The 27771-nt window shown below is 44.4% G+C and overlaps 1 protein-coding gene across 10 annotated transcripts in view; it reads right to left on the bottom strand.

Moving 5' to 3' along the window:
* The window catches only part of LOC147747713 (coagulation factor XIII B chain-like), a 1126012-nt gene that overhangs the window by 578204 nt on the left and 520037 nt on the right, over nucleotides 1-27771 (bottom strand). For all 10 annotated transcript variants that reach the window (XM_086955075.1, XM_086955118.1, XM_086955080.1 and 7 more), the window contains one exon: nucleotides 25874-26050. In XM_086955075.1, the coding sequence (XP_086811201.1) occupies nucleotides 25874-26050 (177 nt within the window). The remainder of the gene's footprint in view (nucleotides 1-25873; nucleotides 26051-27771) is intronic.

The following is a 27771-nucleotide window of genomic DNA, read 5'->3' as shown; positions in this document are numbered from 1 at the left end:
CTGTATATAGAGATGACTGTATTCACTAGTATATGCAGTAGACCTTTCTACTCTAACATTCCTATGTGACTCTTGCAGTACATCTATTCATATCCCTTCCATATGTATATAGAAATATAACAAAAATCAACAGTCTCTTCTTTGTGTGACTACATCTAGTACAATTCAATTGTTTTCCTGTTTGTATCTTTTACTTAACGCATGTAAATCAAAGTCCTTAGGTTTGGCAACTGGTTCTTATGTAAAGCGCTCTGACACCTTTGGGTAAAGTTCGCGCTACATAAAATCACATTAAATAAAACTTTACCCCACAAATCCAACCATCCATTTGTGCCTAGGCTTACATTTTATGGCCTCGAAGCACACAGAGAAGGGACAGTTTACTAAGTCGAGGCGTTGTAGGGTGCATGGCAGGGGACAGTTTTAGGCGCCAAGGGAGGGTAGGGAGCAGAGTCAGAGTACTTCACAGAGGTAGGGGGCAGTTTTTTATGGTTCAGGGCAGGGGGCTGCGGTACTTTTTGGAGCATGGCCTTATTTTAAAGGGCTCAGTTCAGGTGGAGGAACGGCACAAAACACCAGGCAGACAGAGGGCAGAAGGATACAAAAACGAGGGGAAACAATTCACAGCATCACTCAGCACCACCACAGCATGACTCAGGGGCACCACAACCTCACTATGCGTTACTACAGCATCACTCAGCGCCACCACAGCATCAATCTGTGCAACCATTCAACAACTGGTTCAAATATGTTCTCTAAATGTTTCAAGCTTTATTACAAATGTCACAAAAATATGTTAATATTTCACTTCTGTTCTTGGATTTTCATCACAATAAAATACATTGAACATCTTTCTGAAGGCCCCAACGGATTATATTGTGTGGCGGGTTGGCAAGCCCAGCCCTGCGCTGTGTCACCTTTGTCATCATGACCGTGAGACTATGGCAAACAGAAGAGGAGTTCTGTCACTGCATCCGAGAAAAAACAAAGCAAACCTCAACTCCAAAACAAGGTCTCCCTCCCTCCCCCCCTCTGGGGCCCGAAACGCATCTGAACCACTGCATCCCACGGGCGGCGGCCAATCAAGGGTAATGTCCACTCTCGAGCGCCATGACCGGGGCTAAAATGCAGCGCTGAATGAGCGACCGATTGAGCTATCAAACCACATAGAATACAATACATACGGTGTATGTATACACACACAAACACACCCTTAAGAGACATAAGTAACGCAATAATACCGCAATACAAGACACCAACAGTGAGTGAACGTTGAGTTTTTTAATGACATTATCAAACAAAGGTCGCCATCTGGGCACCACGACCAATCCCTGAACATATGAACATATGATAATGTAACACTAGCAACAGACAGAGCTGCTGTCGATCTGACGGGCACACGAAGCAGTCACAATATTTTTAATCTAGACGTCTTACACAATTGGCACCCTGAGCAGCATTTCCTTTTGATGCCCTGCCACAATCAATTTTAAATTTGTGCCCCCCTCACTCAGGAGTACAACCACTAATGCTAAACACTAACCAATGAAATAACGTGGCAAAAGCAGCAGCCTAGCCAGTGTCATGGACACCAGGGCAAGTAAGCAAATGCAAACCCTCAATATGGCTACAGATATATTAAATACATGAATTATCAGAGTAGCGTGGGCCTTGGTGCCATTGCACCTGCTGCACCAATGGAAGAAATTCCCTTGGGCAAAAGAACACAAATAAGTTATCAATGATTAAAGACTTAGCGGAACCACTGCAACAAATAAAATACTTTCCACAGAACATTTACTAGGAATGCATAGAAGCGCTGCCATTATAGCATTATTAATAGGTAAGCAAAGTGGGTTGCTGAACTGTTCCTTAGGAAAGGAATTATGTGTATCTGGCGTGGCCGGAGGTGTAGATATGACACCTTTGGGCATTCATTTTGTTGGATGTATTTGCCTCACACACCCATGTGGGTGTCATGCTTCATCATAGGTGTTGCTCCTCGTCGGGGAGGCGGTGCAATCCCCGACAGGCTCACCTCTGAGAGGGGCTCTTTGGCGGAGATCTTTTGAATCCAACTGCCTTATGGTGAAGTGTGGGTGTGCGTGTGAAGTAGCAAGTAGCCTAGGGAAGTGATTTAAAATGTAGTAGGGGGTGCCGGAAACTACTTTATTCTGGGGGTCCCCCACTGCAATTAAAAACGTGAATCTAACTCGCTAGGTGCCCACCAATTAGGTATAGTGGCCCTAGATGAGAATAGGAGAGGAATTGGTCAACATGTTTCTCGCGTTTGGCTCTTGCCCGCGATTCATCAGGACCTATAAAGGATAAAAACTGCATTCATTCCACAACATGCTAGTGTCATGTGTATAGAACCAGTAGTGTGGGTGTTGGTTGCCTCTGTGGCTTTTTCCTATGCCTAAATAGGGAATAAGAATACAGGGTTAATAGCATTTAGTATACGCCAGAAAACAAACATGGTCAGGACCAAGAAATACACACAGTGTGTAATGCTAGTGATTGTGAATTTCAACTAGCATCAGAACAACGTGACTGTGTTGTAGCAACGTGCAGTGTAACCGTCACACAAACACTATGTACGTGAAAAGGGGTGCTTCATATTGAAAACAATGGTGTAAAAACAACAGCAGTCTCACAGGAGAAACATTATACTTCTTCTTTTGTGGCCAGATGATGTTCAAAGTGCTCACAAAATGTGCATAATGACATTACAGACAACCGCCTGACTCACCTAATGGTCAGGGATTAAATGCCACATGAACGTTCGGCGGGTTGGTACATCGGGGTTCAACCTTCAGGTATGGCTGAGGGGGAGACGTGTATATCGTCAGATAGAGGCTTAAATTAGAGTAGTCACAGCCCTCTGAAAGATCGGGATCAATCATGGCTGAGAAGAGTTACTGGGATCCCGAAGTATACTTCAGGGGTACACCTTACCTCATACTTCCCGTGTCCTCGCTGATTCACCTACCCATCGCCGCCAAGCTCGGATAGATAGTGGAGCTCGACGGCGCTCGCCATTTCTAGACGTGAGAGTCAGGATACGGAGCCCGTCCCCGCCCCCTACGTTGGGTCAGGTGGTTCGCCTGGTTAATATGGCGGCCATTACGGAATGGGTTGTTGAGAGTTAGCGTGAGGCTTAGTTAGATATAGACAGCTAAGATGTATTCGTATTAGTCTGAGGGAGTGATCTGCCGTACAGTTATAAACTGAAACCAATACGTCAGTAGCAAATAAGGTTGCAATATAGTGATTGCGATTTGGATATACATTATTTGTATTGTATGGAGGGAGCAAGTCGGGAATAGTAGCAAGCACAGAGTACAGGTCTCAGTTCCTTATATTAAATTTCAGTGTGGAATGCATAAAACAAGGGGTGGGAAGACCATAGCAGTAAGTTATAGTGGCTAGTCTAAAGAGAGTGCCACGGAATGTCCTCATGGAGGCCTCGACTGTCAGAAGATAGTCGGTGGACCCACCTTTGTTCTTTCCGAAACAAGGCTTGTTTTGGGCAATTGGGGCTAGATTCTAACACAAGCCATTTCAGTGAGTCTGCAGTGTGATTAGACTCCACATAATGTTTGCACATCTTGGTGTGTGTCTTCTTACAGCGAAAATTGCTGCGAAGCTCGATAATGCGGGTTTTGATTGGACGTGTCGTCATTCCAATATATTGCAATCCGCATGGGCATGTCAACATGTAGATACAGTGGGAGGTGTAATCAGTTAGATCACTACAATTTCGCCGGATTCGGAGGAATTGTCCAAAGGGGAGGTTGGAACGTAAGGCCTTTGGGTGATGGCTCGTGTAATGGAGCAGGCTATTCCGGTCAGTAGGCTTTCTGTACATGGTGGTACTGAGTGATCCCTCTTTCAGTCTTATAGTTAAATCAAGAAAGGCAATTTCCGTTGGTGATGCAGACATTGTGAAGTGCAGGTAGGGGTTGGAAGTGTTCACCCAATTGAAAAAGGCCTCATGTGAGGTCGGTGGTCCAGTCCACAAGATCAGAATATCATCTATAAATCGCCTCCACATCTTGATGTGATCAAGGAAGGGATTGGACTGATGATGTATATGTCTGTCTTCAAATTCAGCCATGTATAGGCATGCCACTGAAGGAGCAAAAGTACTGCCCATCGATGTACCTTGGGTTTGATGGTAATAGCTCCCCTTGAATTCGAAGTAATTCTCCGTTAGTGCTAAAGTGGCACACTCCATAATGAAGGCAGGTGAGGTGGATGAGCTCCAGGTTTCAAGCCCAAGTCTTTCCTCTATTACTTCTAGTGTAGCCCTCTGAGGAATATTTGTATAGAGGGCCTCCACATCGAGAGTAATTAAAAGATTTATCTGCCCGGTGTCATGGATAGTGTCCAGTAAGCGCAAGACATCAGACGTGTCTTGGATGAACGAGGGGATGCGTCTTACTAGAGGTTGCAGGAAATGATCACAAAATTGTGAAAGTGGTTCCAAGACGGAGTCAATCCCAGAGACGATCGGTCGCCCTGGTACTGGTCTGGTTTCTTTATGGATCTTGGGAAGGATGTAAAAGTAGGGGACCCTGGGATCTTTTTTCATCAGGAAGTCCGCCTCTTTTTTACTGATCCACTGTTCACATTCTGCACTGTCCACCAGGCCAGTAATTATGGTCTGTAGACGTGCTGTCGGGTCACAAGGGATTGGTGTGTAGTAGCGTCTATCGTTTAGTTGCCTTGTGCATTCCAGGTCATAGTCCACAGTATTCATGAGAACTGTAGCGCCACCCTTGTCCGCCTGTTTGATGGTAATCAGGGGATCTTCAGCAAGTGATTTGAGAATATTTATCTCATTTTGAGAGATATTGCAATGCTTTACCTGCTGATCTAATGTTTTGATGTCTTTTAGTACAGCTTGTTCGTAGGTAAGGACTTCATTCGGAATCATCCCATTATGGGGTGTAAAGGTTGAAGGATTGTGAAGGCCAGAATCTTCCATTCGATCACTAGGCCTCCCCTCAAAAAAGGCTTTCAATCTGATTTTTCGGAAAAATTATTGAATTTCCCGAGTTTGTTGGAAGAGGTCAGTTTTTGGAGTTGGTACAAAGCCCAATCCCTTTTGTAAAACTTGCTCCTCTCTCTCTGTCTAGAGTCGGTCTGATAAGTTCACCACCAGACTCATCTTTGTCCCGACCGGTTCGTATTCCTCGTGTCCATTCCCTGGGGGCGTGTATCCTCCCACTGTACTTTCTTTTCTGGAGCGTTGCCTCGCTTTCGCCCTCGCCCTCTGCCCCAGCCTCTGCCTAAAAAAGGGGGGCGTACAAAACCTTGGGGGGCATAGTAAGGTGGATATTGCGGGGCAAAGGGCGGTTGGAATTGTGGAAACTGTGGATAATGCCATATGGGAGGACCGAGGGGGTGCCCTTGGGGTGGGAAGCTCTGGAAACCCTGTTGTCCACGTCCCCTGCCTCTTTTGCCCCTTTGTTGTATCTGGGGAGGGCCATATTCCCCGCTACTCTCAGATCCACTGCTGGATCCCCTTCTGGAGGAAGTAGCACTCGAATCCGAGTTGTAATTTGTTCCCGGGGGGACATAATCTTCCTTTAAATAAGGGTATACTTTTTCCTTTGAAAACCTTTTGATATCCTTTTGTAGTTTAATCACTTTCTGGTTCATGAGGTATTCTTTGTGTTCCGCCATTTCCTTATTAAGTTCCGCCAGTTTTGTTTTAAAACCTGGTTTTGGAGCCGCTGTTTTTAGAGCAGTTTCAGCTGCTTGAATGCGGACCAGGAGTTCATCTGCTAGGCGTTTAGCAGTGTTAACAATAAGGATGAGGAGATCATGGGTACACTTCCATGAGATCTGCGACCATTCAATTTTAAATTGTCCATCCTCCCAGAAAATTCCGGGGAAGTTCTTTACAATCAAGCCGTTTGGAGCAATTTTGGCTTTAAAGTATTCAGCCATCATTGCCCCATGTATGGTAATTCTAATCCACTCTCGTTTGAGATCTGACAAAGATTGCCATTCCACTGTATTGTTCCCTGTAGCTGGTTCTATATCTATGCCGAGAAGTGATGGTGTTCTCATAATTGCTGCTGCATCTTCCTCCCCGAAACTCAACCCCTGACCATCCATCTTGTGGGGGTCAGTGAGGTCGTGTTCCAGGAGAGAGAAGTCCTCAAAAGGAGGACAGAAGAGAAAGTGATAGTAACACTGCTCAATGAGGGAAGTGGGTTGTGACTAACCAATATGGTAGAGAAGTCACAGGGTGGGGGACAGAACAGGTCTTACCCGCCAAGAAAATACTCCCACGGGGTGAGCCGTGCAAAAGTAATCATCAAAAGGAGGGAGGGTGATCAATTGATCAGTCGGGCACTATTTACCACTCAGAGAAGTGGAAGGTCCAGTGTCAGCTCGTGCCCGCGACAAGTATAGGTAAGCAAAGTGGGTTGCTGAACTGTTCCTTAGGAAAGGAATTATGTGTATCTGGCGTGGCCGGAGGTGTAGATATGACACCTTTGGGCATCCATTTTGTTGGATGTATTTGCCTCACACACCCATGTGGGTGTCATGCTTCATCATAGGCATTGCTCCTCGTCGGGGAGGCGGTTCAATCCCCGACGGGCTCACCTCTGAGAGGGGCTCTTTGGCGGAGATCTTTTGAATCCAACTGCCTTATGGTGAAGTGCGGGTGTGCGGGTGAAGTAGCAAGTAGCCTATGGAAGTGATTTAAAATGAAGTGGGAGGTGCCGGAAACTACTTTATTCTGGGGGTCCCCCACTGCAATTAAAAACGTGAATCTAACTCGCTAGGTGCCCACCAATTAGGTATAGTGGCCCTAGATGAGATTAGGAGAGGAATTGGTCAACATGTTTCTCGCGTTTGGCTCTTGCCCGCGATTCATCAGGACCTATAAAGGATAAAAACTGCATTCATTCTACAACATGCTAGTGTCATGTGTATAGAACCAGTAGTGTGGGTGTTGGTTACCTCTGTGGCTTTTTCCTATGCCTAAATAGGGAATAAGAATACAGGGTTAATAGCATTTAGTATACGCCAGAAAACAAACATGGTCAGGGCCAAGAAATACACACAGTGTGTCATGCTAGTGATCTTGAATTTCAACTAGCATCAGAACAACGTGACTGTGTTGTAGCAACGTGCAGTGTAACGTGCAGTGTAACCATGAAATACACACAGTGTGTCACAAGCATGACACACTGTGTGTATTTCTTGGCCCTGACCATGTTTGTTTTCTGGCGTATACTAAATGCTATTAACCCTGTATTCTTATTCCCTATTTAGGCTTAGGAAAAAGCCACAGAGGTAACCAACACCCACACTACTGGTTCTATACACATGACACTAGCATGTTGTGGAATGAATGCAGTTTTTATCCTTTATAGGTCCTGATGAATCGCGGGCAAGAGCCAAACGCGAGAAACATGTTGACCAATTCCTCTCCTAATCTCATCTAGGGCCACTATACCTAATTGGTGGGCACCTAGCGAGTTAGATTCACGTTTTTATTTGAAGTGGGGGACCCACAGAATAAAGTAGTTTCCAGCACCACCCACTACATTTTAAATCACTTCCCTAGGCTACTTGCTACTTCACCCGCACACCCGCACTTCACCATAAGGCAGTTGGATTCAAAAGATCTCCGCCAAAGAGCCCCTCTCAGAGGTGAACCCGTTGGGGATTGCACCGCCTCCCCGATGAGGAGCAACGCCTATGATGAAGCATGACACCCACATGGGTGTGTGAGGCAAATACATCCAACAAAATGGATGCCCAAAGGTGTCATATCTACACCTCCGGCCACGCCAGATACACATAATTTCTTTCCTAAGGAACAGTTCAGCAACCCACTTTGCTTACCTATACTTGTCGCGGGCACAAGCTGACACTGGACCTTCCACTTCTCTGAGTGGAATAGTGCCCGACTGATCAATTGATTACCCTCCCTCCTTTTGATGATAGCATTAATAATAGAACATCCTTGCTACACATTTGTTTTTGAAGTGTCGAATTCTAACCTGGAGAACGAGGATAGTATATTTTAGGAGGGCAGAAGAGGCGCATGGCGTGGGATCGCGCTAGCATGTACAGCCCACAAACCTCGGACACATTAGGGGCAGCAGAATGTACAACATGCAGAAAGTATGTGCATCACCACCACGTCATTACAGAAATGCAGAAACCCGATGATTTGATTAAAACATGGCCACAATGTTATTGTTTTTAAAACGAAGAATAAATTGTTTAGATACTATTAGCTGCCCTACCTGTGCCCTTAGACCCGGATCGCACTGCTGCACTGTAAAATAGTACTGCATTCACCGCCATTCGGGCGGCCCGGTCCCCGCGCTGTTTTCCTGGGACGCCATCTTGGGTGGGTCACAAGCGCTCCTCAGCCATTCGCTGAAGCCGACACTTGGACTGGCTAGAGGCTGAAATTGGCGATAGTATTTAAGTCAGGTAGGAGAGACTCTCACTCTTGCTTGAATCTCGTCCTGCATATAGCGCTACGCGCTGGAAGCCTGCAATTGAATTTTAAAAGCCCTGTTTTGTCTTTTGCTTTATTTAAATTTGCGCTCGTTACACCTTGTTTTTAAAACTAAGAATAAATTGTTTAGATACTATCAGCTGCCCTACCTGTGCCCTTAGACCCGGATCGCACTGCTGCACTGTAAAATAGTACTGCATTCACCGCCATTCGGGCGGCCCGGTCCCCGCGCTTTGTTTTCCTGGGACGCCATCTTGGGTGGGTCACAAGCGCTCCTCAGCCATTCGCTGAAGCCGACACTTGGACTGGCTAGAGCCCTACATAATCAGCAGGGTATGGCGCGCAGCGTGCACGCCACAGTGACGCCGGAGTCACGCCAGAGTCCAGCCCGTCTTCGCCCGTCCGCGCTGAGGACGCGCTGGATGGCTGTACCCTGGACTCCGACGAAACCTTTTCACCCCTCCATAGCTACTCTTACCAGCAAATGCTACGCCTGAAACCTCGAAGATTAGGATGTTCGCATTCCTACGAGCCTGACGAACTTCTTCTCCCCTTACGATGTGGCTGTCATCCCACGCGTAGGCTTTCCAATTCCGTCCCTTACCACCTTTCCTCTGGCCACCCCGCCGTCACCAGTTTTAGGACAGTGGGAGTAGAAGGCATCTTGATTAATGCTCGCTTCCTTGTCAAAAACAAGATAATGTTTAAGGAGATGGTATTGGATAGAATGCCTGCCCTAGTGTTTGTCACTGAAACATGGGCCAAAGACTCATCTGGTCCTGATCTAATCGATGCGGTCCCTGAAGGGTACTGCCTGGTTAGACTTGAAAGACAGGGTCGAGTGGGAGGGGGTATAGCGATCCTTCATAAAGACCACCTGCAATGCCATACTGTTCCTATACCCGACTTCCCGGATTGCTTTCAAGCTTTTAACTTCACCATAAAGGAAGCGCAATGTCCCTTCTTTAATGGAATTCTAGTATATCGACCTCCTGGCCCGAGGACCGATTTTACGCACAACTTCCTCCAGTCCCTGGAACCTTACTTCGGTCGAGAAAATTTCTCCATCCTGGGTGATTTCAATTATCATTTAGAACGGCATGATCTATCCGATACATCACTGAGGCTCTGGCGTCTTGTGGACTCACGCAGCGAGTTAGCGGGGCCACTCATCGTGCAGGCCACACATTAGATGGCATTTTCTCTAATGACCTTCGTTTGACCACCAAGGATCCGGTGTATCTATCTTGGTCTGATCACCTTGCGGTTCCATTTTTCTTGGAATACCATAGGGTGGATGTTTGCAAAAAAGGGAATCACGTAATGGAAACTGCTAGAAATTTTAGGAATATCAGCAGTGATTCCTTCACGCCCTGGGCTGCAAGCCATTCCATTACAGGCTTGGACAGCGTACAGACCGCAGTTGGCCATTTCGAACAGGTTACTACCGAGGCCCTGAATGAATTGGCCCCAGTACAGACCCGCCGCCGAGCCAGAAAGAGACCATCTGCCCCATGGTTCTCTGATTCCCTTAGACTCCTCAGGCAAGAAGTGAGGAGGAAGGAGAGGCTCTGGCATTCTACCTGGGACCTTAAGAACAAAGAAGCTAATAAACTCCTTGTTAGGAAATACAAAGCTGAGATTGTACAGGCCAAACAAGACTACTATGTTGCCCTGACAACCTCGCTCTCCTCGCCGAAGGAGCTCTTTAAAATCGTTGACTCTTTAGTCAACCTGCAAGCCCCTGATCCTGTTATTCCATCGCAAGACCTATGTGATAAGATTGCCTCCTTTTTCCACACCAAAATACAGGATATCCACTTGGCTCTTGAGGAACAAAGAGCTTGTATCAGCGTGCCCACTGTTCGGGTTGAGATGAATATGACCACTACAGACATCTCCCCATTGTGCACCCTGGACTCCTTTCCCCCGCTGGCCTTGCAAGATCTGGAGATCTTGCTTAATAAGACCAAGTCTGGTTCTCCCCTGGATACCTGCCCACTGAAAATCATCAAGCAGTGTAGGGAGACCCTCCTACCACCGCTGCTAGAAATAATGAGTCTAGCCATCAGAGACGGTACCTTCCCTCTGGAGTGGAAGAAGGCAGTAGTGAAACCCTTGTTAAAGAAGGCCTCCCTCGACCCGGAGGTCCTAAAAAACTTCCGTCCTATCTCGCTGCTTCCTGCTCCAGCGAAGATGCTTGAGGCACATCTTAACAAGCATCTCGCTGTCTTTGTGGAAAGCTCGGGCTGCTTGGACCCCTCCCAGCATGGATTCAGGAGGGAACACAGCACCGAGTCAGCCCTCACCATCGTGCTCGATAAGATCCGCACGACAGTGGATGGGGGCCAGACCACCCTCCTGGTCCTGCTAGATCTAACTGCGGCCTTCGATACCCTCTCCCCCTCAGTACTTACATCCCGCCTGAGGGATGTGGGGGTGAAGGACGCAGCCCTAGATCTATTGACTTCCTTCCTTGATGGGAGGGAACAAAGAGTCAAGCTGGGGTAGTTCCTATCTCCATCCCGACCAGTGCTATGTGGGGTCCCTCAAGGGTCGGCGCTTAGCCCGACCCTATTCAACATCTATGTGACCCCACTGGCCAGACTAATAAGAACTTTCGGGATGGAGGTAGTCTCTTATGCAGATGACACCCAAATACTCGTCTCTCTCTCCCATTCCGATGTGCAAACCGCCTCCAGGTTTAGATCTTGCATGGAGGCGGTTAGTCATTGGATGATTCAGAACTCTCTTAAACTGAATGGGGAGAAGACTGAGGTGATGGTGTTTGGAGGGAAAGAAAACATCTGGTCAGCCAATTGGTGGCCTGACTCGCTAGGAATGTGCCCTTCCCCCACAACATCTGCTAAGAATCTCGGGGTGATGATAGACCCTGCCCTTGACATGGGCAGTCAGGTGAGTAGAACCATCTCCACCTGCTGGGGCTTAATTCACACCCTGCGAAGGATTAGGAAATACCTCTCCTTGCAGTCCAGAAAGCAAATAGCTGTCGCACTCATTGGTTCACGCTTGGACTACTGTAATGCGCTGTATGCGGGGCTAAACAGGAGCCTCCTGCAGCGCTTACAGGTAGTTCAAAATGCCACAGCCAGATTTGTTCTGGATATTCCCAGACGCTCCTCGGCTACGGCGGCCAGGAAAACGTTGCATTGGCTACCTGTAGAACACCGAATACGGTTCAAAGTCTTATGCATGACATATAGAGCCATTGCAAAAAACAGCGACACGGGAGTTGGTTCCATCATCTCCCACTACACTCCTGGAAGGAACTTGCGTTCCTCTGGGAAATCGCTTCTGACAGTCCCCCGCACACGAAGAGCTAAGTGGGGTGGCAGGGCCTTCTCCACCCTAGCTCCCAAATGGTGGAATGATCTTCCTCTGGACCTTAGATCCCTACCTTCCCTACAGAAATTCCGCAGTGCCCTCAAAACTCGCCTCTTTCGGCAAGCCTATATGTAAGGATGTTTGCTTCAATTTCTGATCGTATTGTTAGGCGCCTTGATACCTGCGGGTTATTGTTTTTTGCGCGTTATAAATTTTTATCAATCAATTAAATACTGCAGAAAAAAAGGAGGACCGCAAGGGAAACGTCTGCAAGGAGAGCTGTTTTCTTGTTTGAGAAGAAGGCTGTAAGTCAATTGCTTCACTTAACGTGGGAGTTTGTTATTAAAGCAAATTAAAGTGAGTAGACAAAAATAACCGGTTCCTAGTAGGGAAAGCTGGGACTAATGAAGCAAAGGTGACCCAACATGGACATGCCAAGCGATTGAAGGACAGTGGCACGCGGGGCCTTCTGCGACAGAAAATGAACTAACAGGCCCAGAGAAGCAAAGGAGTTGGGCCCGGCCCCCTCTATAGATAAAAAAAAAAAAGCGAGCCGAATCAGTTTCGAGCTTGGCCCGGGCACATGGTCTGTCTCTGGGGGCCAACTCAAAGACAAGTCAGGGTAGTGGCCCCTCGGTCACTGTATTATGCATCCTGTAAATGAAACTATGACATGCGGCCAAGGTCCTCCAGCACAGTGGGGGAGAGCTGCTGAAACAGTAGGAGCACAAAAAAACCCGAAATGGGAGCATAACTCCTTCCACTAATCATTTCAGCATTCATAAAATGCAGAACAAGAAAGTGAAAAAACATTTAGCAGATGGAAGCAAGATGCCAGCCTGTAACCTAACAGCACATTATGTGACCTTAGACGGCTTTATTAATTTAGGTCAATGACTTTGGAAAGAAAACTGCGAACAACATTTAACCTTTCCTGTACAACTAAGGACAGGAGCAATTAACCCATTCCAAACGGGGTATCAACAAATCGGAAATGATCTCAAGGCTTCTACAGTAGGGCATACTGTGCAATCCTGGGCAAACCACTTAATTCCTCTGTCCTTCAATGTTCTTCACTGAAAAATGTGCAAGCGACGAATAGAAGATCTGCTCATTAGGAGCTGATTAACTGAAATTAAACAGCTTCGAAAATTGAAAGTTTTGTTTTGAAAATGGTAAGCAGTTATTTTTAAGTGTTAACAGCTATGCGATTTACATAATAGGTATTTTGATTTGATCTCTTTGTGGACCAAGTCAGGGCCCAGGCTCGGATCCACGCTCCCTACGAAAGAGTGTGCACAAGGCATCATGCATTAATATAAGTGGATATTATCTGGGCGCTGGCCTTTCTGAAGGCCCTAACGGATTATATTGTGTGGCGGGTTGGCAAGCCCAGCCCTGCGCCGTGTCACCTTTGTCATCATGACCGTGAGACTATAGCAAACAGAAGAGGATTTCTGTCACCGCATCCGAAAAAAAACAAAGCAAATCTCAACTCCAAAACAAGGTCTCCCTCCCTCCCCCCCTCTGGGGCTAGTCTTGACAGTAACGGGTGTTAGATTATTCTGTCACCCGGGCAGGCATGCTTATCAGCTGGAGGTGTGGACTGATACGAAGGAGCCAGCAGAAAGAAATCAGAAGCGCAACTCACCATCCTACAGAAAACAAGGATAGAGTGTGAGACAGTGACTCTAGGGGAGGGGCAGAGAAAAGGCTTCACGTCTGTCAATGCAGGACCAGATTCGGGGGCGTTCCAGAGAATTGGCTTTCGGCTGACGTAGGGTGACGTAGCCAAAAGCCAAAAAATCTCGGGAACGCCCCCGAATCTGGTCCGGCATTGACGGACAGATGTGTCTTCCAATGGCTAGCCTCCATTTATGGAGCTAGCCAATGGAAGACAGGGGCGGATTCCCAGCCCCATACTATACTCATTAGGTTTTCGCCTAGCGAAACAATGCTTTTGCATCGTTTTCGCCAGGCAAAACCTAAAAAGTACTAGAAGTTTGCCAGTAGGTACATACATAGAACATATGTGAAAGGGCACAAGCAGGATGGTAAACTGGGATAACTGTAGGGAGACAACAGCATGTGGAAGTAAGCAGTATTGTATCTCATGGCATTTTTCCAAGAAATCTCATAATTGAGACCACTTCCCTTCTTTTTCTAATTTCTGTAGGGTCACCTCAATGCTTAAGCCCATTAATCCCAATTTTTTCTAAAATGAGCTATCTGATTTCCTCTGGTTGATGCCTGTTTTCATAGTAATGCTTAACCAAGGGTGCCGTCATTTCAGTGGTTCGGATGGCTGAACGATGTTCGATCAGACACGTGGCCAAAGTGCGGGCTGTTTCTCCCACATAGCCACACTCACATGGAAACAGATAAACACAATGTTTTAGTTTTGCGATTGGTATATGTCCTTAGATTAACTGTAAAGGTGTTTAAAATGAAGTATCAGTGCCTGAATCACATGCCTTGCATTGAGTAAGTACAGCCTTAATTCCCAAATTAAGGCTTCCATCAATAGTTTTCTGCACAATAGGTTTGGTATTTTGGAGGCAGGATCTCACCACATTCTCGTGAGAGTTTTACTGCGCCTGTGCGCATATATCAGTTTTAACATTTTTTGGCTTTGCTCTACACCACTGTTCAGTATGTGCCAATTGGCGCATATGATCTGTCAGACTTTTTCATTGAGGACAGAATGTCTCGTGACAAAAACTAGCTAGGATTCAGCTTGTGGCTTTTGATTATACAGTGGGTAGTCTCTGTCATAGTACCTAGCTATTTTTGATTATTCATGAACAAGTCTCCTAGGATAACCACTTGTGATGAATTTGTCTTTCATCACGGTCGCTCTAATGTCATAGTCCTGGTGGTTGGTACAGTTTCTTTTCAGCCGCAGGAATTGGTTTTGGATTCTAGGATGGAAACTGTTAAAATGCAAAACGGTTTGCCTCACTGTGGGTTCCACATCATGTAGGTCCACCTCAGACTGACTGTTGTTATGACGAATATGTATCTCCAGGAATTCAACCTGACTTTGACTCATATGGGCCAAACGTTTCATGTTGGATTCTCATTTGTTCAGCCAGAGTGAAAAATGTATCAAACTGTTCCTGGGTGCCCACCCACACAAAGCGAATGTCATCAACGTAGCAGGCCCAGTGAGTCAAAGACAAGAAAAAAGGGGATATTTCATTGTGGATGCATTTGTGCTCAAATATATATGTTGGCTACCGTGGCCGTCTTTATAAACATATCAAGGTTCATAGTTGCAAGCTGTGTATGCCAAATGTGTTCATGATTACAGTATTAATAATCACAATTGAAGAAGTATTTTAAAAAGTGTTGGTTTTTGCTACTGTAAATTATCTGTTTGAGAACTGGTGAGAATACGGCTGGATATGTGCATAGTACTCATATTATGATATTTTCAAAGTTAGCCCAGAAGCATTTAATTGTGCAAGCTGCACAGATAAACCAATACTTGAAGAGCAACCATTGAAGTGTCAATCTTTTTTCCATACAGTATTTTCAGTATTTTATTGACTAGTATTGACTTCTATAGTAAGGGGAAAGTAACTGCGAACTTGGAGAGCACCCGAGTCACATACTGTGTGGTTTTCAAACAATGTAATTGCTTTAAGGTGAAGCTATCTTTTCAGGCATCACGTTCTTTTCATGTATATATTGTACCTGCTTCTTGGGGTGGCTACTATTAGCCAGATTATCACCACTGCTCTTATGGGCTCTCTGCTTCATGACTTTGTTAAGGAATCTGTCCTACTGCATGGTGTAGTTCCAGGCATTATTTGAGGGATTACCCATAATTGTTTATCTACAATTATCATCATCGTCACGATTTAACTGCTAATGGTTTATTATACTCTAACTCATACAAACAGGCTGCTTTTCAATGTTATAGAGGATGTTTACTATGGCAAAATACATTATAATTTCAACAATAATGAATACATGTAGAATAGTCCTGGCTCCTCATTACTCTTTCAGCCAAGGTATTAGAATGTGTCTGGGTTAGCATATGGACATTTTCCGTGCCATTTAAACAAAAAATGACAGATTGCATTGTGGGCCAGATCCCCCTTCTGGCAGGAATAAAAATGTGTTTCTATCTGAATTTAATGCAATAGGCAGAAAGAAATACAACAATTTCCTGGGAGAACTGGAAATAAGATCCACAATCCAACTACTCGTGTGTAAGGCCAACAGAAACTCAAGACATCTGAATCTATGGAACCTCTTCTTGTGGTTCTGATGCAGTCAGCAGTTAATGAGCAGTCTCCTGTGCCAGTACCACTGTTTACCACTGATGTGCCTTTGGGCACTTTAATCACGGGTAGGGAGGAAAAGCAATCACGGATTACCCAGTGGGTAGTAGCGTTAGAAACTCTGAAATGACAGTAAATAACAATTTCCAGTCAGCACCAAGGGCCAGATGTATCAAAGTAAATTGCGTTCGCAAACACTGAAGTTTGCAGAATTTCAGCGTTTGCGAACGCTATTCAGCTGTGAGCAATGTAGGTAAGCAGAAACCCACTTGCAAAATACGGAAATGCAAAATTTGCGATTCCCTATTTTGTGCAAGAATTTAGAGAATCGCAATTTGCGATTCCCTAAATGCTATTCTGGGAGACATCGCAAATTGCGATTTTGCTGTAAGGAATCGCAAATTACCACTGACTTCAGGTTGGTGGTAAATTGTGATTTCCTTTAAAAATGCAATTTTATGAATTTTTCAAAGTGCCATGTGGCGCACATAACTGCCCTTAAGGCAGGTATGTGTGCCACATGTGCAGACCTGCACATTTCAGAGGCGCAACAGGGTGTCCTTTAGGAACCCTTGCAGCCCTGAAATTGTGTGCATAATTTGCGAGTACCTATTGGGTACTCGCAAATTGCGCACTCTATTCCCATTCATTCCTATGGGCCTCTTGGCCCATATGAATTAATGGGAAGCCATTCCTTATTTGTGAATCACAATTTGCGAGTCGCAAATAAGGAATGCATAGGAATCACTAAATATTAGCAGATTCCTACCTACATAGCATTTTTGCGAATCCCTCATAGCGATTCACAAAAAATTGCTATTAAGGACTCGCAAACTTGTACTTTGATACATATGCCTCTAAAACTTTACAGAAGGTCAGGTCTATTATTCCCAGGTCAGCAGTAAAATAGGTTTAAATCTGATTTAGAAACAAGGGGTTGTTTCATGAATGTGTACACAGGGTATTGCAGTATGTCTGATTGTATGCTTCTGTAGGATCCTAGTGCTACAGCAACAAATGATGTACAGAATGCTGAGTAATCAAACATTCACCCCCAGTCAAAAGATCTGAATTAAAACCATCATTCTTTTGCTCACCATGCCATCCCAATTTGGACCCAGCCATACGCAAATCAGTCTTGACCCTGTTACTCATGGGAACAGTTCAGCCCGAACTGCAAAGCTGGGTCCTTACTGGACCGAAAACAAGCATCCTGGAACCGTTTTTGGGGTTTCACCCCTCATCAGCCAGGCTAGCTTGAATCCAGTGGACAGCGAGCAAGGGACCCTCATTTGGGCATACCCATCCCACTTATGGTGAAAAGTGCTATAGCAACAAGTGATGGACGGAATGCTGAGTAAATCATAAATTCATCCCCACACTGGGGTGGCATAGTGAGCAAAAGAACGAAGGATTTACCCCAGATCTCTTGGATTTCAAGAAGATTTTATTGAGAGAGATAATGATCCAAGTAATAAAAACCAAGTACAATAGAGGTGATACATTCTGACATAAGTGAAAAAGATAAACATATACATCACTTAAGGAGTAAGTAAAATAGATGTAAATAAAATTAAAGAAAAACAATCAATGCGAAGTTGAGAATATGAACCAATATAGGCTGTCAGTAATCAAAAGCACAACGCATCACTCTCTAAATTGAGGATGAGATCAAGGGGGGGGGAGGGGTAGAAGAAAAGAAAGAAAAAAGGAAAGAAGGGAGAAAACACAGCAGAAAGAAAGAACGGGATGAGAGGACAGGAAAGATGAGAGAAGAGAAAAAAGGAGGATTCCTACATGAGCGACCCAATGTAACACAAAGAGCAAAGAACAATTAGACAGATGAATCAACAGGGAATTGAGGTACTAACCCTTTCGAGGAGAGTTCCATATAGTCATCCAAGGCTTTCCAAACCCCTTTAGAGATGGAAGGCGACAGGTGTGCCAGATCTACTGAGGTGTGGGCACTGCGTAGGAAGGATACCCACGCCCACCAGGTATGGTAAGAGACAGACGAAAAGGATTTCCATTCCATAAGAATGATTTTAACCGCTACAGTTAAGAGAAGATCTAACAGTTGTAATTCTATCGGTTCTAAAGGAAGAGGAGTAGGAGCAGCCAAGGGGCCTAGTAAGACTATAGGGAAGGAAAGTTGAAGCTCAATATTAAAAATAAGGGATAAATGTTGCTGAATAAGGTCCCAGAAAGGTTGAAGTAAGGAGCAATGATAGAACATATGTGGAAAATCACCATCCACCAAGCCGCAACTCCAGCAAAGGTCGTCGTCTTTAAGGTTGAGCGAATGAAGACGCGCAGGCGTCCAATGGAGGAGATTGATCGAGAAAAATTCAGATTGCATTAGGGAAGGAGCTATTTTATTACGGAGAGCCAAATTACCAATGGATTGCCAAGCTTCGGATGAGATATGATCTGTGATGTTGTGATCAAAATGGCGCAACCATTTTTGTTGTGCCACCGTCTGATCAGGAAGCGAAGTGGAAGACAGAAACGTATACATTTTGGAAGCAACATGACCAGCTTTGAGCCAAATGTGGAAAAGCGAAATGGTGGAGGAGGAAGGGTGAAGACGAGTTTTAGAAACCGCAACCTTGATTTTAAGAAAGGTATAGAAGTCAATATTTGTTAAAGAGTGTACATGTGCCAAGGTAGAGAAAGGTAATGGATCGCCAGATTCACTATATAAATGTTGGACAAGAGAGATTCCCTTTGCAGCCCAGTAAGACATGAGGGCGGGAGAAATAGTAATCTTGATTTTGGAGTTTCTCCAGATAGAAGACCACCTAGTTTTATGCAACGGAGTTGCCATTTTCCTATCTAATTTCTCAATCGCAGTAATTGTAACAATAATGATAGAACGGGAAAACAGAATATGCAAAGTGGAAGTAGTACAAAAAGAGGCAAGTGGTAAAGGTGATGCAAATTCCTGTTCTATGAGTATCCAAGAGGGGACATGACGAGTTGGAGGAAAAAACCAAAAAGCACCCTGAGAGGCCAAGAAAGCAGATTGGTATTTCTCCCAGTCCGGAAAGTTACATCCACCCATATCACAAGGTCGACGTAAATATTTATATGCTAAACGAGCTCGTTTGCCATTCCATAAAAATTTAGAAGTGATAGCATCAATTTGTCGAAAAAAGGAATCAGACAGTTTAAGCGGCAACATGGAGGAGACAAAATTGATAATCGGCGTGATCATCATTTTAAGGGTTTGTAAACGACCCCACCATGAAATATGTTTTGGAGACCATGTATCTAGAAGGCGACGAACTTTGGTAATAGTCTGAGATTCATTATAAGCAACGGTGGCATGCAGAGTAGAACAAAAATAAATTCCCAGATATTTGATATGTGTAGATTGCCATTTAAAACCAGCCGAGCCCATATGAGCAGGAAAACAATAGGCATTTAAAGGGAACATCTCCGTCTTATCTTTATTTAGAGTATACCCCGATACCGTTGAGAACAAGGAGATGGTGTCAGAAATAGCAGGGATGGACAAGGCGATATCATCTGAAAAAATGAGAACATCATCTGCGTATGCGGCAGTTTTAAGACAATAAGAACCAAAAGAAAAACCTTTAATATTAGGATGTAAATCAATCAGCCGAAGAAGAGGATCAATAGATAGTAAAAATAATAGTGGGGATAGGGGACAACCCTGTCTTGTGCCCTGGCAAAGATTAAAAAATGAAGACGTAGCACGATTGACTCTAATGTTAGCTTTAGGTTGGGAATATAAAGACATTACCATATTAATAAAAGAGTCTCCAAGGTTATGTGCACATAGGACAGCTCGAAGGAATGGCCAAGAGACCTTATCGAAGGCCTTTTCTGCATCAAGGGCTAAGGCCGCGGCCGGGAGTTGGGAACGTTTGGCAGCACCGATAATATGACAGAAAGTGCGGATATTATCCCTTGCCAGACGACCCTTAACAAAACCAGTTTGGGAGGGATGTACAAGGTGGGGAATAAAGGATTCTAAACGCTTAGCCAGGATTTTAACAAAATCTTTGCTTCCATATTCAGGAGCGAAATAGGCCGGAAGTTTTTAGGATCCGAATGGTCCTTCCCTTCTTTCGGGATCACAACTATGGTGGCTTCAGCAGCCGTACCAGAAACAGAGCCATCCTGAACAAAAGAATTAAAGACAGATTGTAACTTGGGGACAAGCAACGGAAGAAAGGTTTTATAAAATAATATTGGATATCCATCCGGGCCCGGGGCTTTCCCAGAACGGGTGGCCTTGATCCCAGCAACAATTTCCTCGGGAGAAATAGGTTCGTTCAGGGTGGAGCGATCTTCCTCAGAGACTGACTGAATCGGAATTGATTTTAAAAAATCTTGACACTTGTCAAAAGAGGATTGGTTAGGGGGGGTATATAGTTTGTTATAAAAATTACGAAAAACTTCAAGAATTTCCTCCGTTTGAAACTTTTTAGAGCCATTGTGATCTGTAATAGAAGAAATTTGTGAGGACTTAAAAGAGAAATCTTGAAATTTTAGGGTAGCAGCCAAAAGCTTCCCAGCCCGATTCTTCAAAAGTAACTTCTTGGACTTTTGTGCTTGGACACCAATATGAGCCCTTTTAGTAACAATTGTATTATATTTGTATTTTAGGAGCTTAATTTGCTGTAGACTAGTCGGATCTTTGGTGTGTCGAAAGGAAGCTTCTAGAGTTTTGATTTCAGATGATAAGTCAGTAAGCTCTTTTTTAATAGCCGAATTACGTTTGGACATACATTTAATGACTTGACCCCGGAAAGTACACTTAAAAGAATCCCAAAGAGTTATTGGAGAAGAAACAGAGTCTTCGTTTTCACGGAAAAAAGTATCTATATCCGTAGAAAATTCCGCCACTTGAGAGGAGTCATGTAACACTTCAGTATTTAATCTCCATGAACGACCACGTGATTTAGGAGCAAAGGAAGATAGCGTAAAAGTGACCGTGGCATGATCAGAGATGACAATGGGGTGTATAAGCGGAGAAGAAGAAGAGGATACAAGAGAAGAATGAACTAGGAGATAGTCAATACGAGAAAAGGAGGAATGCGGCGAGGAGAAGAAAGAGAAGTCACTACCAGTGGGATTATGAAGACGCCAGATATCGTGAAGATGAGCAATGGAACACATGTTAAGCATTTGTTTGTGTGCTTTAGGAGGACGAAACTGAAATGCAGAATTCCTGTCTAAAAGAGGGTCCATTGGTAAATTAAAATCGCCACCAACAATGAGATTGCCAGCATGTGGGGTATTATGCAAAATTTTAGTAATGGATTTCCAAAACGCTGGATCATCAACATTCGGAGCGTAAATATTCATAACATACAAATCATGTTGTCCATCCGACAATTTAGATAAGAGCCAACGACCCTCAGAATCATGCTCAGAAGAGAGAATTGATAGACCGGAATTCCTTGAAATCAATGTAACAACTCCATTTCGTTTGCCAGAGGCATCGGAACATGAAACATCCGACACCTATTCCTTCTTTAAAAACAGCGCTTCTCTGCTAGTGATCTTGGATTCTTGAAAAAGAACTAAATCTGCAGAGAGGGACTTACAGTAATCCAAGATTTTAGACCTTTTCACCGGGTGATTCAAACCCTTAACATTAAGGGATAACACATTTAAACCTGGCATGTAAAAAAGGAGGGATCAAAAGAAGACAACACTGATAACAGAAAGAGAACGAACGTGAAAAATATAAGGGACCAAATTTTAAACAAAAGAGATTCTGTGGGAGCATCAATGTGGGAGAACCAGGAGAAAAAAAGAAAAAGAAGAGATGAAAATAGGATAGAAAGGAGAGAGAGAAGAGGCAGGAGGGGAGGTCTAAAAAAGACCCATATCATGCAAGGGAGAACGTGGAAGAAGCGAGTAAGGGACCCGTACTAGGAGCATAAGTGGGTAAAAAAGATTAGCCCAATATTAAAATACCGTGACTGGTAATAAGAAAAGCAAGGAGCAAATAACACCGGAAAAACATTATTATAATGCAAATACTAAACTGATAAAGAAGAGAATACTCCAATGCAGAATAGAGTAATAATATCCAAGCGAGAGTAATATCTATACTAAGCAACAATAGTAGAAAAAATAATAACAGTGTAATTATGTACAAAAAAGCTAACCAGCATATAGCATTAAGTGAATACAATACATATTCTAAAAAGTTACAACATAGTTAAAGAATAACATATACCTGCATATGACTACACTATGAAGTTGACTAACAGAAGTAAGAAAAAGAGGCGCGTGAGAGAACGGAAAAAGAGTATTTTAGATAAAAAGAGGGAGAGAAGAGAGGAAGAGAACAAGTATAGTAAATAGCAGAGCAAATAAGGAAGAGAATTCTACAACAACTATAATATAAGAACATCCTAGCAGGAGACATATGTGAGTAAAAAAATGCTAGTGAAATAAGTAATAATACGCTAATTATATATGAAAATTCTAAACAGTAGATAAATGTAAGGCAGGTAAAATACATATGTAAAGCAAAAACATCATAAGTGAAAGCAAATTATGACAGTAATAGAGAAGAATATGAAACTAAATCACCGAAGTAAGAAAACAGAGAGGTAAGGGAACTTGGATGAAAAAAGAGAAAGGAAAAGACTCAGAATAAAAAGAGGAATGACAGTGTTGAAGAAATAATCAGGAGGAACTGAAAAAAGGACGACTGATAAGAAGTAAGAAGAGAAAGAGTGGAAGGATAAGAAAAAGTGGTGTCGTAGGATAAACAGCATGAAAATATAAGGAGGTTGAATATAAGGAAGAAGGAGAAAATCGAGATTAGTATGGACGAAAGAAGGGCAACGGTAGGACGAACATTGTTAGAAGGATAGACCGACATGTAAATTAGCTGGAACAAGAGAGGAGGCATCTAGCCAGAAAAAGTACATCCAGAGATAGAGAAAAAACAGTTCAAGTTCCTGAGGCACCAGGAGTCCGCGAAGTTGCTCTTTGAATTTCCATCTCTATCTCCAACTGGTTGTCCAGGAATGTCGCCAAATCCGCCGGTTCATCGAAGAGTCTGGAACGACCTTTATGTGTAATGCGAAATTTGGATGGCCCAGAAAACGAAAAATGAATGCCCATTTCCGTAAGTCATTTTCGAAGGTTCAGGAAGCCCTTCCTTCTTATGACTGTGTCTCTGGCAAAGTCCTGGGAAATGGAGATGCGATGGCCATCCCAACTGACTTGCTTAACCTTCCGCATATGAGAGAGAATCAACTCAGTGTGTTGATGTCGCAAAGGCTTAAAAATGATTGCTCTTGGCTGGGTTGCTGCCTTAGGTCGAAACGTTGGAACACGGTGTGCTCTTTCTATCTCAAAATCTCTATGGAATGATATTTGGAGTGTATCCGGAATCCAATGTGATAAAAAGTCTATCATAGAGGAAGATGATTTCTCTGTATCTTCTGGTAGACCAAAAATGCGCAGATTAGATCTACGATTACGGTCCTCCTGCTCAGTGAGATCTCTGCGCAATGCCGCCATTGAGCGTTCTAAGTGATTGAGGGATCTGGATTGTTTTTGCATACCATCCTCTGCAGAACTGATTTGTGATTCTGTCGCTGATACACGAAGAGAAAGAGCCTTAAAGTCATTTCTGATAGCAGACACTTCCACTTGTAGCAAGTCTGTGTTAGTTTTTGTTGACTGCGCAATATCATGTACTTCATTAAGGCGTGTTAATATCGTGTCCAATGTGGAAGCAGTGTCTGACTGAGGAGACTCGGGCGTCGGAGAGACTGACTTCAGCCTTTTCAACGACGTGCCAACATCCTTAGAGTCTTTGTTGGTCGAAGACCGATTCATATTGGCAGTGTTGAGGTAGTAGCCTGCAAGAATACCACTTGAGGAAAAGAGAAAACACAAAAGATGCGCAGAGTGACCCACAAATAGTAAAAAATAGGAGAGCAAGCTCAAAGTGCGCTATGATATTCTAGCGGTGAAAGTATGAGCAGAGCAGGGGAGCACCGTAATGAGTTCGTAGCAAAAATGTCGACACCGCTATGAGAGAAGTGGACTGAGAGAAAAATAGCGGGAGAACAGCTTAAAACCCAACCAAGCAGCAAGAGAGTATCATAAAGAAGGCAAAAATGTTACCAGTAGTGGGCGTCGTGGACGAAATGTATCAGGCAGACAAGCAACACAGCAAAATTGTATCCGCGGCGGCGCCTCTGAAGTAAAATGACAGGAACGTCATGAGCGGGAAAATGGCTGCCGCTCGTGAGGAATGCGAGCGCTTGTGAAGCGTGAGGCAGAAATCATGCAGCCAGTTGCCAAAACATCAGGAAAACAGCGTCAACCAGTTCTCCACATGTTCCGCTGATGAGGGTTGCTTTTTCCGTCAAGAAGGGCAGCAAGAGACGGAGAAAATCGCTCGACGGGACAAACTCGCCTCGGAGCTCAAGCGCGACACGCCATGCTGAAGCGGCGCGCAAGCCACGCCCCCTTTACCCCAGATCTCTTGACTGGGGGTGAATGTTTGACTGTTTCAGCATTCCGTCCATCATTTATTGCTATAGCACTCATGTTTTCCTACATTAGGAGCCTAAACGTGATCTGATGTAAGTGAATATTTTTTTTGTATTTCACCCTTCACTAAGAGCTTCCACTGGCTGGACCAGTTATTTGTTCTTAGAGATTCCCTTGTCTTTATCCGCATATGACCAAACACACTCACCTGCATCATGGCACACAGGTTTTGGTGCCATTGGAAGGGGTGAAGGTACAGTATGCAATTTTGAAGTAACACTGTTTTGTCATAGCCTCTGAACTATGATGTACACATGAGTAATTTGGTCCTTTAGAACAGGTAGCTGAAAGTGCTCAAATACTCTTCTTGGTGATGTTACTTATGTTTCTTCCATGCCCTCTATGAAAGGGGAATATGTAATGCACCTGAGGCACAGATTTAGAGATAAGCTCGGAACCAACGTACCCCCACACTAGACCAGGCAAAGCTATAATGTGTTGACTCAATATCAACATGCCTCTTAAAATGAGGTGATGACTTCACCTTAAGCAAGAAAGAACCGGAACTCTTTACGTTAGGATTTAAGCAGGTTTATAGTACAGCTTACGGGTCAGAGACCTCACCCACAGAGTAACCACCATCACCAACTACCTAACAATGAGTGTCAACATTCTCCCTTCAGAAACCCACATTCTAGATTACCATGGCATCCCCTGGCAACAAGAACTTCCAGGGAATACTAACTTCAGACCACCACACTCTTCCAAGATGAACCAAGCAGTGCCTCTGGTTTTCAGTAATCCCAGACCCTATCAAGTTGGTAAGCCTGAGTGCACTGATCAACTGTTACACATGACTCCATGTCATCAGAACATTTTCAGTCATTACCGTTTTTTTTGACAAATCACAGTATTTCCATTTGCTACACAAACTGATTCACTTGAACTGAACTAGGATCACATTTCCCAGAATGTACCCATGTGTTAAGCAAAGCACAGCAATCAAATATAGTGTTCTGTGGGCAGGCAGTGCTTAGTTGATGCTGCATTGTTTCAAGGCAGAGATGAAAATATCCTCATCTGCTCAGAATTGATATTTGTCTCAATACCTGGGACACTACTTAAAGCAGAGTTCACATTTGTAATACACAGGCTCGCAGCATATGGACTTTGCAACAAATCTAGTACTGTACGTTTAATTATATAACATATAATAACATACTTATGCATTTAGGTAGTTCCGTCCATTGACTCTCCTCGCATGTTACATAAGATAGCTTTGGGAAAACAAATCCTTGTTTGCATCTGTATGTGACTCTTTCACCAGACTGATAGCTGTGCTGTGGTCTGCCTACAATATCTCCATTTGTAACACGTGGTGCACCACCACATGACGTAGCTGGAAAAAAAGCGCACAGGTGTTTGACACATTAGGTTAACAATCAACAGCCAGTCTTAAGATATAGGAACATGCTTGAATCACATGAAGATGTGTTATGCATTTATAACAAAATCTAGATGAGGTATGTGTGCACTTATATGGATAAAAGCCACAGTGGGACGAAGTACACCAGAAAGCAGCCTTGCACTGCAGCACATATGAAGTATCATGGTCCAAAATGGGAAAAAAGGAAAACAAGCAACCTACTTAGACAGATCTTTAGCTTGGCTGGTCTTTGCCCCTTCATCAATAAGTGGAATCTGCTGTGAAGAAAGTTCCTTAATCAATTTTGTCTAGAGGGATGGTTATAACCAAATAGAGTAAGGCAATCAATGTGATGCCAAGAGTTTACAATTTCAGGTCAGGACGTTTTCAGGAGTGTGCACCATTGTCTCGAGCCGGTGGAGTGTCAGCTATCTTACTTGTGAGTGTTGAGTTTGGTGACCCCATGTGGCTTTTGGGGGCCACCATGAAGGACATGCTGTCACCCATGTCAGCACTGCATTTGCCAACCTGTGTGCCCCCCCCCCCCCATATGCCAGGAGGGGACCATCATGAGAAACAGGCTGTCAAGGGGTATTCCATGTAGAGCTGTAGATTCACATGCTTTACATACTCCTGCCATCTAGTGTTGGGTCTGGATGTTTGCACTGTTTTTCTTTCAAGAAGTCTCTCCAGTCACAAGGTAGGTGACTCCTCCTTTCAGTGATAGTGTGCATGGGCATTGTTAGACCTGTCAGCCCTAGGGTGGTCTTTCCCTGTGATTTTTTGCCCTTGCCTCATTTTTCCCACCTACTTTTTGTTGGCCCATAGGTCTTCAAGCACCTTTTCATAGCTAATCTGTGTTAGGGTGCAGGTACTCTCTACTTCCAACATGGCTGCCACTGGCCCCTGCTACTGCAGCGTGGTCTTTTAGTGTAGCACCCTAGCTGCCAGGAGCAGGCTAGATCCCCATACAATGTTGCAATACCAGCCACCCAGCCCCTGTCCATAGGTAGAGTGGGAAAGCTCCTGGAATCTTCCAGAACAAAGGCAGAGTTAGGTTTCCCCGCCTTAGAGAGTGGTCACCTGACCTGGGCATATATAAGCAAGGGAGGGAACTTTTTCTAGTGAGTTGGGGCATCACTGACCTGGGGAACCCATGCAGGAGTTTTAGGCGGGAGGGCCTAGTTAGGAACCTATGCTACTGGGAGTGACAAGATTTAGTATCTTAAGCTAGCCCCCTGATCTGGCCCAGTGGTAGGGAACCCCAGGGTCCATCTGCAGTGACTGAAGAAAAACTCATCAAGCCTTCAACTCAGCCCCCCCCCCCCCTCCCCCTCTCAGCAACTTCAAGAAACCAACATCTAAGGGCGGAGAGCCATCCAAGCACCAAGAAGATTACTTTCTTTTGACCAGAGACTGCTGGGGGATCGACCAGGTACTGGACTGTGCTGCCCTGTGCATTCTCTGCAGTCATCTGGGCCCATCTGGCCCTGCCTGTCTCCCCCGACAAACTTGCTGTGCCCCTCATCCTGTCTGCAGTCCCTGTTGCCCTGTAAAGAGCTCTAAATTCTCAGTGCCATGGACTTTTATCCTGCCCTGAATTGCCTGCTAAGCGCTCTCGCCCCAGGCCCTGCCGAGCTGCTGAGAGTGCCCCACATAGAATGTCATCACGTGCTCCCTGCATTGACTGCACT

The sequence above is a fragment of the Lissotriton vulgaris genome, chromosome 1_1 (assembly GCF_964263255.1).
Source record: "Lissotriton vulgaris chromosome 1_1, aLisVul1.2, whole genome shotgun sequence".
NCBI lineage: Eukaryota > Metazoa > Chordata > Amphibia > Caudata > Salamandridae > Lissotriton > Lissotriton vulgaris.
This window is presented reverse-complemented; position numbering and strand designations above follow the sequence as displayed.